Consider the following 14,436-nt stretch of genomic DNA (forward strand, 5'->3'; position numbering starts at 1 on the left):
GTTTTTTTTTTGTTTTTTTATATATAACTCTTTTTTTTCGTTTTTTTATATATCTATTATTTTTTGATTTTTTTTTATAAATCTAGAAACTATCTAAAAACGTCAGTTTCCCATCCCCACACTTAAATTTCACATTATCCTCAATGGGAGACAAAAATAAAGCAGAAATAAAATAAAATAAAACAACGCATAAAGAAAATGGAACAGACTCCCCTGGTAATATGGCAATGATATGCGTATGTCATGTTCCAACAAAGCGACCGTATAGCATTTCATTCGCGGCCATAGCTTTTTGGTACCCTCTACAATCAAATAAGCTCAGAACGCCCCCGTCCGAATGGAGATTGAGTACGAACGAAAGTATCCAAACCTGCAAAACAAGGCTCAAAGTACCCAAAGCAGACATCAAACAGACTCTAAAAACTTAAAACTGACTCAAAATAGAAAAATAAAAGAAAACAAATAAAAATTATACAAACTCTACACTCGGGTATTTCCCGAGGTCTATCCCTATCAAGCAATCAAAGTAGGGATGTCGAGGAAAAATACATCTTCCTCAACCGAATCAGCCGACCCACCGATATAATGCTTTAACCTATGGTCGTTCACCTTCCATGCTCTCCCCTCGTGATCAACTAACTCAACAGCACCGTGCGGAAATGCCGCTTTCACTGTGTATGGACCAACCCATCTCGATCTAAGCTTACCTAGAAATAACTTCAGACGGGAATTATAAACCAACACACGATCCTCACACTTGAACTCTTTCACTTTCCTCAACTTTCGATCGTGCAACGCCTTCGTACGCTCCTTATAACTCCATGATCTCGCATACGCCTCATCTCTCAGCTCCTCTACCTCATGAATTTGGAGATACCGATTTTTCGCAACTTGTGTCAGGTCAAGATTAACGGCTCTCAACGCCCAATATGCTCTATGCTCTAACTCAACCGGTAGATGACATGCATTCCCATAACCCATCCTAAAGAGTGTGGTCCCAATAGGCGTTTTAAACGCTGTGCGGAAAGCCCAAAGTGCATCATCCAACTTATCAGACCAGTCCTTTCGGTTCTTGCGACAGTTTTCTCCAGAATTCGCTTCACTCCTCGGTTTGCATTCTCCACTTGCCCGCTCGTCTGTGGATGATAGGCGGTGGACAATCGATGGGTGACCCCATATCGTGCCAACACCTTCTCCATCTGGGCATTACAGAAATGTGTGCCCCTATCACTGATCAAGGCCTTGGGAGTACCAAACCGACTGAACAACATCTTCAAGAATCCCACTACAACTAGGGCATCGTTAGTGGGCAAGGCTTGAGCCTAAACCCACTTCGAAACGTAGTCGATAGCCACGAGAATGTATCGATTCCCTCGAGAAGAAGGGAACGGACCCATGAAATCAATACCACAAACGTCGAAAACCTCACAAACCTGAATGGGGTTTTGGGGCATCTCATTACGGGATGAGATGTTACCAGTGTGTTGACATGCGTCACACTGTCTGACAAACTCGTGTGAGTCTTTGAAAATCGATGGCCAATAAAATCCGGAATCTAGAACTTTCCTAGCGGTGGAAGACGAACCATGGTGTCCTCCGGTTAAACCCTCGTGACAGTGCCTAAGAATTTCACGGCCCTCTTCCCTACTCACACACCTCCTCAACACTCGATCGGCGCCTACACGAAACAAATACGGCGCATCCCATATGCAGTGGCTGGCGTCTGCAAAAAACTTCCTCCTCTGCTGATCACTCATGCCTTTGACCACTACTCCTTCAGCCAGATAATTCGCAATATCGGAGAACCATGGCAGACCCTCCTCTTCAGCACTCACGTACAAAACTGGCTCTCTCTCAAACCTCACTCTCACCATCATCAACGACTCGTGGGGAAACCTATCCTCGATGGCATCCTCTCTAATCTCCTCTATCTTTGGATCCTCCAGACGTGATAAGTGATCCGCAGCTACATTCTCCGCTCCCTTTTTTTCTCTAATCTCAATATCGAACTCGGAAAGCAAGAGAATCCATCGTATCAGGCGAGGCTTGGCATCTTTCTTGGCGAACAGGTATCTCAATGCCACATGATCAGTATAAATGATGGTTTTGGACAACACGAGATAAGAACGAAATTTGTTGAACGCAAAGACCACTGCTAGAAGCTCCTTCTCAGTAGTCGTGTAGTTCTCCTGAGCATCATTGAGGGTCTTACTCGCGTAATAGATAGGATGGAAGTGCTTGTCCTTCCGCTGACCTAAAACAGCACCGGCTGCAAATTGATCATCCTCACAGTCTGGTTGAGAAGACTCGGCAGTTCTTCTGATCATGGCCTTTTAGCTCGACTCAAAGCTTCCCTTGGATCCGCTTCCTTGACCAATTCTTTGGACTCTTGGCTTCGAGGAGTAACTTGGAATAGTCATCTTGTCATGTTTCTTGGCACCTTCATTGTACGACATCTCCGTGATCTTGATATCACCTAAGACCATCGGTGGATTGGTGCATTTCCTAGAAAAGTGAACAGGTTCCCCACAGTTGTAAAAACGCAATTTGTCTTTCTTAAACCCAATGCTCTTCCCATCAGCATCCTTGAAACTGTTCTTCCCATACTTCTTTACAAAGTTAGTAGTTCTATGAACAGCCATGGCCATCTGCTACTTGTGTCCATTTTCTTGAGATCTTTCTTGTTGATCTCGGGAAGATCTCCTTGCTCAAAATAAGGAGGAAGCAACTTTCCTTGAAATAACTCCTCATGGCTTGCCATAAAGGCATGAAACAGTGCCACATTGGAGTCATCAGCAGAGATGGTTTGAGGGACAGACTTGACTTGGTTGCTAGCAGGTCTTTGATTCCATGAGCTCTTAAGGCTTGTGCAACAGCTTAGTCAACTGCACTTTTAAATGAACTCGAGCTAGAGCTTGATGATGATTGAGGTAAGGCATGGGTCTTGAAAGTTGTGCCAGCATGTTGAGCAGCAGGGTGAGCTTGAATTATGAATGTCGTGCTTACACCTGATCTAGTAGTCATACCAGCTTTAGAAAGAGAACTAATGCGATTTCCCATCCCTAACTTTTCATCCATTTCAAATGACTTTATAATTGAGGTCAAGTCAGCAAGGGTGGTAATCTGAAGATTAGTGGTTCTCTTGATTGTTATCACACTACTGTTCCAGGAGTAAGGGAGGGAGTTGAGTAGCTTGTCATTGATCTCAATTTGATCGTATTCAATGCCAGCACTGTTAATTTTAGTGATCAAAGTTTCAAATCTTGAGATAAGATTAGCTATAGTTTCTCCTTGAACATAGTTAAACATGTTGAACTCTCCCTTCAACATCCCTTTCTTGTTGTTTCTCATTTCCAAGTTACCTTCAAACTTGTTAACTAGGGCATCCCAAAGAGTCTTGGCTGTGGTGTAGTCCCTCAAGGTTAGTGCAATTTCACGTGAGAAACATACACTCAGAACACCAAAGGCCATGTTGTCTTCATTAAGCAGCCTTCTGTAATTATCATCATAATAAGCTACCTGTTTTGGAACATCACCATCAGCAGTGGAAGTTGTGGGATGATGTGGACCTTGCTCAAATGTTCTAAGGATATTGTAGTGAATGATCTTGAGGTAGTTTTGAAATCTCCATCAGCAGTGGAAGTTGTGGGATGATGTGGACCTTGCTTAAATGTTCTAAGGATATTGTAGTGAATGATCTTGAGGTAGTTTTGAAATCTCCATTTGAATTCGTCAAAGTCACTTTCCCATGTCATCAGCTTTGGTAACTTTGTTTTAGTCCTGGCTTCATTTTCAAACATCATACAACTCCTTACGGCTTCGTTGCCAATTTCTGAACTTGGATTGGCCATTTCTCAACAACTTTAAGATCAAACACACTTGAACCAGATTCTGCTCAATAACACAAGTACAAAGTATTCGAATGTAATGTAATTAAACACAAGGTATTAGAATTGAATAAGTAATTTTGAAATATGATTAAGTATAAAAAAATCGACCGATTTGATATTCGAATCAACTAATGTAATCGAATCAGATGAATCTAATCGAATGAGGTTATATTCTAATCGAATGACTATTCAAATCGAATGTGTATTCGATTCGAATGAGATTGTATTCGATTAGAATGTAATCTGGTTCGATTCGAATGTTCAGGAGATAGGTTGGATTATGAAATGTATTTGAATAGAATATTTATTAGATTCGAATGCACACTTGATTCGAATGTAGACTTGATTCAATCTGATTTCTCTTGAGTTCGATTAGATCACAAACTTTATTCGAATCGAATGATTGTTCGATTCGAATAGAAATTCTATTCGAATGAAAGTAGTACTTTGGGAAAGTACAGAAGGTACTTTCCTGCCACCTTTTCCAAGAAGATCCCTTTTGATAAATGTCACTTCTATCACTTTGACCCTTTATGCATCTACACACAACCCAACATTTTTACTCTTTCAAACACCACTTTTATGAATATTTGTAACCTCTTTCACCCAAAATACATTAACTTTTAACACAAACTTTGAATCTTGAATATTTGAACACACTTTTCTTGAACTTTTGAAGACTTTTTCTTTAACTTTTATGAACCCGAACCCACTAAAAATCTTGAAAAGCCGTCTTTCTACACAAGCAAGATCAAAATCCAAGGTTGTGACCCAATATCTACAACTAGTAGAGCCTTAAAGCTCTGATACCAATTGTAGGTCCTTTAACCAGATCTAACAACACACTAACTATTACTAGTTATCTTGGATAAACCTCTACACTAGTTGGTGGAAACAACTAGTTAGGACTGAGAACTCGGATCTTGTTTGTAATGGTAATTGCCGTGAAAAAAGAAAGAAGAAGAGATAGATTGTAGGTTAGGGATAAGGTTTTTGCAAAAGGTTGTTATGTGTATGAGATGCACACATATTATATATTGTGTGTTCTCATGCGCATATGATTCACTACCAAATAGCCCAATGGGCTTAAGTACATTTGGTCTAAGGCCCAAACATACAATAGAAACACATAACAAAATACAAACAAAATACACGTAACAAGTACCAAAGCCTAATACTAGAAATGGGCCTTACATGCCTAATAGTTAACACATATTTCCCTCACCCTCTTAATTATCTTGTAAGCGTCTAATTTTGATCAGGTATGAACGAGCATTTTCCCACCGAGTTCCTGGAGTATGCTCGGTAGTTGAGGTGTTGCGTCCACACCTTCTTACTTGTGGTTAACACGTCTGTAGAACCAATATGGGCCCACTTCTTACTATTCTGCCCATTATTCTTCATCTTCATCTTATTTTTATTCGAGTTCAAATCAACATCTCCCAATTTATCAATATGAATAATGTGTAATTGAGGATGATCAGGATAATATGAAACTATCTCAGATTCTGATTCTTTAGCTGGTGATATCTCTTCGGCTGAGTCTAGGCATTCAACTCTATGCTCCAACAGCTCTGGGTCCTCTCCTACTACATCATCATTATCATCAAACAAAACCTGGGTTACTTCTATTACTGGTTCTTCAAATGTCGCCATCTCTTCAACATGGTCTAAACTTTCGATTTCATGCCCTAAAATATTTGAACTTTGTTCCTCAATATTCTTATCTTCAATCGCAACCGCAAAATTCATTGGCTCATCAGTAATTGACAGAGTTGGTGTGGTATATTCTCCACAACCACCTCCTCAACTTCGTACTCTAAAATATCAAAATATTTTTCTGTCACTTCATAATCAACCACAACATCACTAGCCAACTGTTCCTGATCTCATTTAATTTAGCCACGTATTCAAATAGGTTACTTATAACTTATTATGGGCAACATTTGATATTTCTTGGCTATTCATGAACTTTTTTCTCTCCTCCATCACTTCTTTCATCAGCATCATCAATGCATCTAATTTAGTACTCACATCGTCATGACTATAATCGTCTTTATCCTCATATGATGGTTGAGAGTATTCATGGTAGTAACAATCCGCCTCCTCTTGATAACTTACAAATGTTGGTGTCCCGGGCCCATTACTATCATACTCATCAGCTGACTCATAATAACCCTGACCATTACGTGGAGGCGGTGAATGATTCTGGTACTGCCTGTTGCGACCATGCTGATTGAACTTCCTTTGGGTATAATTATCAGACTCATAGTTCACTGAAGGTGGTCCTCAGTATGAATGTGGAGGGTACAGTCATCATCATCCATGACCTTATATCATTTATGTGGGTCATAAACCTAACTCCACGTCATCCTGAGTTACCTACACACATAAGACACACAAATACCAAGCGTAAAACTGACAAAAATAAAATAAAACTAAAAGTAAACAAAAAACTATACTAGCACCTTGCGCGTTGACTCCCCGGCAACATCGCCATTTTGATGTAGATGTCGTGCTCTAATAAAAACAAGTACTTATAATCATAAATACCTATAACTAGTATGGGTAAGTAAGGTCGTCTCCACATGGAATCAGTGGAAAGTGCAAGTTTGACTCATGACTTTAACTAACTAACTAGACAGTCGATGTTAAGCAGTTTAGAAATATGGTTTGAATACAACACGATTACTTTTGAAATTGTAAAAAAATATGAGAAAAGTGATTCACTTCAGGTTCAGGTAATGCGATAACCAACTAATAAGATATTCAGATAAATTGATTGCGCAGTAATTACTAGACCTAATAGTTGGGTTGCGATGAAAAATGATACCCTAACCGAATTGTAGACACAACTGAACCCGATTTACCCAATTACCATTTTATATTATCAAAATCAATTAGGTTGCAATGACTAGCGGTTATTAATTTAATACAATAAGAACCAATTCCAAAATGTTGATGAACCCAACCAGATAAGTGATACAAAATTCAATAATCAAGAACATTAAACTGTTTAAACAATCAATTGGCAAAGTAAACTAGATTAAATAACAATACTCAATCAAGTTCATAATCAATTAAGCACAAAGAATCTGATCATAGTCAATTACACAAAACCTTACACCTAAAGTGGTCACGGGTGGTTTAACATTGCCTCTGCATCACGAGTGACTCGAATAGGAATTGGAAGGATGAAACCATGGATGATTTGGTGATTTAGAGGTATTAAGATGGTGAAGAATTGCTCCAAATTCATCCTTGGTGGCCATTGTATTAAGAATAATCGATTTAAGGTTTATCTCGACTAAAATATGGAAGAAAACAAGCTCAAAACACAATTCCCCTCAAACCTGGTTGTAGCCTACGGCAAGGTCACCGTAGCATACGGCTACTACTATTCCATTTTCATACTCTTCTCATAGAGAAACCCTATATTCATATATTATGGGTTCCGTAACTCATTTTCTAGCCCTGGATATGTCCGTTTTACTTTAGATGCGCACGAATCACTTTTGAACACCCTCGATTGCTTTCTTTTTTCCCATAACTCAATTCATAGGCATCCTTAGTGCTCCAAATTAGTTCATTTGAGATCCGGGCATATGTAAACATATAACCACTAAAATTACTCGTGTTTGATACATATAAACAAGTAAAATACATGATATTACACACTATAAACACATGTTTTCCGCCATACATCAGAAGGATGTAATGAAGTTATAGTATAAACCACTTTCGGTAAATCTAAGCGAAAGAATGGAATTGTGTGAGGGACGGAGATGAAGAGCTTGCCATAATAAGAGAATATGCATGGAAGAGTAGATAGAAATTAAATCACGTGGTATGATCAAAGCGAAGAAACAAGGTCGTGTGAAGCGATCAAAGTTGCAAATTTTGTTGTATGCAGCAGCCATAAAGTAATCGTGTGATACGATCAAGTGGAGAGAATATGTGATAACTCTAAAGGAAAAAAATTTGTGAAATAACAATACTTCTATATTTTGTATGAAATAATCAAGATTCCGTGAAAGACGTTTATGTGACACAGAAAGAGGCGTGAAACCAATCATGTGAAAATATCAAGCTGTTTGTGTGAAACAAACAAGATATGTGTGAAACCAATTGTCTAAGACAATCTAGTATTGTTAAGAGATCGAATATAACTTGAGTGATTTAGAATATGCAATTAAATCGTGTTAGACGATCAAGATCAAAGATCTATGTGAAATAAGCACGCGTGAAAAAAAAAGAATACGATATGTGAGAGATCAATTAAGACCGTGGGAAGACGAGTTGTGTGAAACAACAACAAATAAAAACATAATGCGGATTTATATAAAGAAACTCTATCAAGATCGAATGCAATTTGTTGAAATGAGGAATCGCCTTGGAGTGAAGAATCTTAAAGAGGCAACTCAAAGGAAGTGACAAATATAAATTTAGAAATGAGACTACAGAATTGCATGAACACAAACACATCAACCAATGAGTTCCATAAAGCATTGATTAAGGGAGAATGTAGAACTTCTTACTATATATATTATAAGTTATATCTTAAGTATGGTTGATATAGTTAGTTAATGATAATTATAGTTACAGGTATTTACTTGGCTAATAAACTAACAATTTTGGTAGTGACCATTAGTTTGTGTGTCTATATATAAATGCAACACACTAAAACTCACATGTGTCTAATGAATAGTCCTAGTTATTTCTGTGTTTCTTCCCTTTTTCAATACACACTCAAGACCGGTCTTAATTAGGATATTCTTCTTACACCTTTATTCTTATCCCTACAATCTCTTTAGATCTTGGTTTTCCTATGTATCATGACTTAAGATACTTTGAACTCCATATGTAGTTGCGCTAATGATTTAATCTCAATCCAGACGTTTTGTTCATCGATCTTATAGATAGCAGTTTCATTAAAGAAGTTAACAGTTCAAATTAGAGAGAAAGGATAGTCAGTCATTGTCCAGCAAACCAAAAACATTGAATATATTATACATCTGTTTATTCATCAAAGCCCCTTGCTTTTACACTTAAAACCACAAAAATGGTTTTCTTTTTTACATTTCCATTTTTGTTCCTTATTACTTTTCACAAAAAAGTTAGAACCCAAACATGGTATATAAGGGAAGAAAAAAGCATAGAAATTTTCATCAAAACAAAAAAGCTTCAAACTTATGCATGGCCTACAAAGTCATCTTCTTCCAACTCAATACCTTCTGCAGCAAGCCTTTGCTCCTTGTAGACATACCATCTTGCTCCCACCAGAAACAACCCAAAGTTCAAGACACTTAAAATCGCAAGTAGCCAGTAGAAGTTGTAAAGCTTGCCTTGGTTCAAATTATCAGCTATCCATGGGTGCTTATCTCCAGTAATCGCGTGCACGATTGTCACTAACGAAGAGCTAAAGAAGAACCCTAATGATAATGTGCTTAAAAACAACCCGGTGCTCATTGTTTTCATCCCTTTTGGGCACTCCTTCAAGAAGAAGTTAAGTTGTCCCATGTAAGTAATTGCTTCACCAGACCCTACTAATAAAAACTGTGGGGCCAACCAGAATACGGTAAGCGGGACAACCTTAGACGGATCATCTACCAATCCATGCGAACGAGCCACGTTTAGTCGCTTGATCTCGGTTAGGGCAGATGCAATCATGGATAATATGGCTAGCACTAACCCTACTCCTACTTGTTGTAGAGGGGTTAGCCCATGTGGGTTTTTGAGGACGCGTTTGGCGATTGGGGCTATGATTTTGTCGTAGATTGGAACCGTAGCAAGGATGCTGGCAACAAAGAAAAGAGTGAGGGAAGCTGCCGGGATTTCGAATGACTTTCCAATGTGTCTATTCATTGTAGTAGCTTGTGACACTGACATTGTTGTCATTTGGGCATACACAGTCCAAAACAATATTGTTGTAGCCCAAATTGGTAGCATTCTGATCACCATTTTCACTTCCTCGACATCGGTTACAGTTGCAAGACGCCATTTATTCACCTTAACCGATACCGCAGCATCTTTGATTGCAGCTTTATCTAGGAAACTATTAAAAATAAAAAGAACCATCAATAATCAAAACAATATGTTTCAGATAACGCCACAACATACAGGCAGAGATGACTTAAGTTTAAACAAAGTTTCCTTAGATTAAACTATATAGGTCAAAGACACTAAGACAGGTTAATTAAACTTTACATCTGCATTATTTAAATAATGTATCCTTGGTGCATGAATGGCATAATATTGTCTCTTTAGAATTGGTTTTCGAACCTAAACGTTAGCTATGTTACAAGTCTTTGGCCCACAGATTAGCCAGGTTTTTTTTTATATTAATCATGAGAACCCATTATTGAAAAATCATGACATTGTACGTTGCAAACTAACATGATTAGGCAAATTGTGTCTACAAGTAACTTACAAGACAAAAATATGGTTTTCACGTTGCAAGTGGATCAACATTGATTGATCACAGAATACTGATCAGGACCTCCAAGCTAAAACTGGTCATACGCGTGCCTATTTGTTTTCTATTAACCAAACCAAGACACATGCATGCACCTTGTGTTATATTATGTTTAGTTAAATTTGTTCAACTACATAGTTAAATTACTGCTGCTGTAAACTACTGTTCGTGTTCTCATAAATATTATGCATGATAACTGCAGGCGTCTGTAATGTATATGAATAGTTAACTAATGATTTTCCCAAAAAGTTTTCAAACAAAGCTGGTTTTGTTGTCTATATAATAAGGCCAATTATGATAGATATTCCAAGCATTTAATTAATATAAATATTTTAGGTATATGAATTAAAATGAATAAATATATGCTAAAGTCCACGTAAGAACAAAAAATGGTTTGTAATTTCTTAAGGAAAATTATTGGCATAAAAATAATGAATAGTTATATATTGGCTTATTATTCTAGTTTCTTGAGTTATGGACAAAAGATGGTACCCCACTTGTTTGGCTGGCAAATCAAGAACACGAGATCAATCATTCGAGTATCTTCTTATTGGCTATCAAATATTCAAACTATATTTTGATCAATTATTTTTGTATTAATCGGGAAAAACATGGGACCATTATAAAAGATAAGTTTTCCACCAAATCTCAATCCTCACATGGTCAATATATTAAGCACCTCATATGCTACAATTTAAGTCATAATCGAATATTGAAACTTTTTAAAATATCAATATGCGTCAAAATTACTTTTATTTTTTTCTTTCTGAAAAAATGGACAAGTTGCAAACATAATTAATGTGTAAATTATGGCACGTAGTCAAATATAACATGAAAATATTTATATAATAATAGCAATAATAATATACATCTAACTTTGTATGTATTAGAAAAAGGACCATAAAACTCATCTTTAGTACGTCTGATGACTCATGAACTTTTGAGTAGTTATTTAACTATTTTTTTCATAAACAAGTATACAATTTAGCATAGTCGTTTTCATGGACGAAACATTTATTCTTTTACCCATTTGATCAATTTCAAGCTTCGTTATAGCTCGTGTCGGACTCAGAAAGTTTCTATGAGATTGGTGTCAAAATTTCATTGAGTCGGTTGAGATTTTAACACATATATAACACTATTTTAGTTTTTTCATAAGGAACGACCGACTTCCGTGTATTGACTGTGGAATAACTTAAAGCTAATGTTTATAAACAATTCAATACTTAAAGCTAATGTTTATAAACAATTCAAATTTATATGCACATGTATAACTAGTTAATTATCCTACCTATGCATTTGTATGTGGCTAAAATTAGAAAAGAAAACACAAAAACAAATACTCCGTAGTTTATAATGTTTAATTTATAAGTAAAAAATAAAAAATATGAAATAGTAACAATAAATAAAACTAGTTATCTTTGTTTTTTTAATTTTAATCATAATAATTTAGTATTTTGTAATAAAAGTCACCATGTGTCCATCTATGCATTTATACATATAGAGTATAGACAGTTAAGTCACTTGAAATAATTAATAACTTACCGGAATTGCTTGCTATGAGGCAACTTCTGCTTCTTCTTTTTGCTATTAACTCCAGTCATTTCAATGTCATCCGCATCGAACAACAAGGAAGGATCCTCTGGAAGCTCGGCACTTCGCTTCCTCCATGCCGCGACGAAAACTGAAGCTATTTGGGTTAATGGACTTCCCATCAGCTTCTTGAAGCGATACCTTTTTGTGCCCGACAAGAAGGTCGTCCACCCGATAACAATGGCACAAGCAACGATCCCGTACCCCCAACGCCTTCCCAGATTGTCCTGGATATAAACCATGACAGTAACCGCGGCAAGTGACCCGATATTAATGAAGAAAAAGAACCAGTTGAAGAACTTTCCCATTTGGCCCCTTTCCTCCTTATCCGTCTCATCGAACTGGTCTGACCCGAAACCTGAAACACTAGACTTGAGCCCACCCGTCCCCAGGGCGGTCAGGTAAAGCGCAAGGTAAAGAATGCCCACTTGAATCCCGCTCGCCTTCTCACACTGACCGCTCTCTGGTGTGCACTTTGGTGGTTGTAGGCCGTGTACCGCGGTTGAGATGGCCAAGATTGTCACACCCTGTTGATTATTACAAAATAATGAAAAGTTAAACGTTAAGAATCTAATGGAATCATATTAGTATTGGATATTCTTTTAACTAACAAAGTGTGAAACATGTAACACTTTTAATTATAATATTATCCAAAAATGGACAAAATATATATACTACTTACTGTTGCTTGAACCGCAGTGAATATGGCAATTGTAAGATACCTATATATTCATCAAAGACCAAAATAAGATTTGGTATGTGTAGCAAACTTCACATGTGAAATGAATCATGAATACATGATTAAGTAATTACCGGCCAAGAAACGAATCCGCAACAAAACCACCAAGAAGACACAACATGAAAGAGGTACCCAAGAAATTGGTGACCGTATTTGCGGAGGTAGCATTTCCAAAATGCATAACTCCGGTCAAATACGTCACCAAATTCACGACGATACTCAAAGTAGTTAATCTTTCACAAGCCTCCACCCCTGAAAATAGATCATATGAACTTCAAATAAGATTATGCAAAAAAAAAGAACATGACACCATTAATAGTGCTTAAAATAGCTAGGTATCATGCAAGGAAGGGTGGATGGACCTAGAATCATAGCGGCACTAACCCAGCCGCCCGTGGTGGCACGGACAGCGGGCCGGCCCTTGTAGTCCCAGGCATCAGGCAGAGTTTTTGCAGCTTGTAATTCTGGGAGAGCCATAAGTATAATTATATACTATGTTACTTTTTGTTATTTAGTAAGTTTTTGAGGCCTAGGAATATGAAGGTGGGGAAAGATCGATGATATCAGGAGATGCTTAAGATTCCATAAGTTTTAGCCAAGACCTAGGGAGCCTTTTATAGCAGTGGATATGTGAGTACTGATGTCACCATATATTATTATTGCAATTATTTATTAGTTTTATCTATCCATCTTTTGAGTCTTTCAAACGTTGATATGTTATAGCTCACATATCATTTAAAAATGATTTAAGTTTTTGTAATTATGTTTTAACTTTCCATTCGAAAAAAATATGTTTTAAAAAAAATATGTTACGGGTCTCTACTCTCCAACGTCTCTCGTGTTTGAAAATGACTTTTTGAATTATAGATTCCTCCTATCCATTTTCCAGCTTGTTGACGTAGTTTAGTGTAACGTGTTCTATTGTTAATTAATGTGACTTTTTGGAGATTTTTCATCCTATTATTACTTTGTATAAGTTCTACAATTGCTTTCCTTAAAAAAGAAACGATATACCGGTCTTAAGTACAAGAACATGCTCAATTAGGTTATTCGACTAAAAGCATACTCTAATCAATCGTCAAATAGTTCTCTCAAATTAGTGGGCGCCTATAGTTTCTAGGTTATATTCTTTACCTAGCTTTTGAAACCGTATACGGGATTTGTTAAATGATAAAGTTAAATAAGTTCCATTATTTCATTGTGATTCTCAAAATAATTATAAATTAATTTAATGTAGATTTAATGGAAAAAACAAACGGGGTTAACAAAAAGTACTAAAATAGCATGATTTTAATGGAAACGGCAAGTGTTGATTTGCAAGAAATTTAAAAAATGTATTAAAATTGCGTAGTTGGTCAAAATTCATGTATGAAAATGACATTTAGTTCAATAATGAATAAAATCTCCATTATGTTATGACTTACTTTACAAAATGGTTTTGACCCGACCCATGGATAGTTGTAATGAATGAGATCAAAGATTAAGAATTAAGAGAAATATAGGCTTGACACAAACATTTTCTTTTATTAGTATAGTAAGATAAGATATAACTATGAGTCTATGATGTATTTAGCCGAGAACGTTACACGAATTACCCAATTTTCAATATTGTTTCAGTATAGTAAGATATAGTAAATGGTTCCATTCTTATAAACGATAAATGTGCGCTAATGAGTTGTTCATTACACGTATTTTGAAGATTTAAATAATTTTTGATGTCGTATTTAAGTAGAATTAAT

At 36.7% G+C, this 14,436-nt stretch overlaps 2 protein-coding genes across 2 annotated transcripts; both read right to left on the reverse strand.

Annotated features, from left to right (window-relative positions):
• Positions 1-513: 513 nt before the first annotated feature.
• Positions 514-2,327, reverse strand: LOC143573124 (uncharacterized). The gene is made up of 2 exons (XM_077058085.1): positions 1,478-2,327; positions 514-1,199 (listed from the first exon to the last, which is right to left on the reverse strand). The coding sequence occupies exons 1-2, from the start codon at positions 2,325-2,327 to the stop codon at positions 514-516; spliced, it is 1,536 nt and encodes a 511-aa protein (XP_076914200.1).
• A 6,564-nt stretch (positions 2,328-8,891) lies between these two features.
• LOC143573125 (protein NRT1/ PTR FAMILY 6.3-like) lies at positions 8,892-13,210 on the reverse strand. The gene is made up of 5 exons (XM_077058086.1): positions 13,060-13,210; positions 12,772-12,949; positions 12,641-12,680; positions 11,911-12,485; positions 8,892-9,945 (listed from the first exon to the last, which is right to left on the reverse strand). The coding sequence occupies exons 1-5, from the start codon at positions 13,172-13,174 to the stop codon at positions 9,081-9,083; spliced, it is 1,773 nt and encodes a 590-aa protein (XP_076914201.1). The 5' UTR covers positions 13,175-13,210; the 3' UTR covers positions 8,892-9,080.
• Positions 13,211-14,436: the final 1,226 nt, after the last annotated feature.

This window comes from Bidens hawaiensis, unplaced genomic scaffold (genome assembly GCF_021521415.1).
Source record: "Bidens hawaiensis isolate Kalapana, Puna unplaced genomic scaffold, B.hawaiensis_p1.1 tig00026209_1, whole genome shotgun sequence".
In the NCBI taxonomy this organism is placed as follows: domain Eukaryota; kingdom Viridiplantae; phylum Streptophyta; class Magnoliopsida; order Asterales; family Asteraceae; genus Bidens; species Bidens hawaiensis.

Excerpts from the sequence above, each read along its gene's own strand:
- LOC143573124 (XM_077058085.1), bottom strand. The coding sequence starts at position 2,327 with ATGATCAGAAGAACTGCCGAGTCTTCTCAACCAGACTGTGAGGATGAT. Across the intron at positions 1,200-1,477 it reads TGACGCATGTCAACACACTG|ATGGAGAAGGTGTTGGCACG; the intron begins GTAACATCTCAT and ends TGTAATGCCCAG.
- LOC143573125 (XM_077058086.1), bottom strand. The coding sequence starts at position 13,174 with ATGGCTCTCCCAGAATTACAAGCTGCAAAAACTCTGCCTGATGCCTGG. Across the intron at positions 12,681-12,771 it reads GCGGATTCGTTTCTTGGCCG|GTATCTTACAATTGCCATAT; the intron begins GTAATTACTTAA and ends ATGAATATATAG. Across the intron at positions 12,486-12,640 it reads TCACTGCGGTTCAAGCAACA|GGTGTGACAATCTTGGCCAT; the intron begins GTAAGTAGTATA and ends AATAATCAACAG.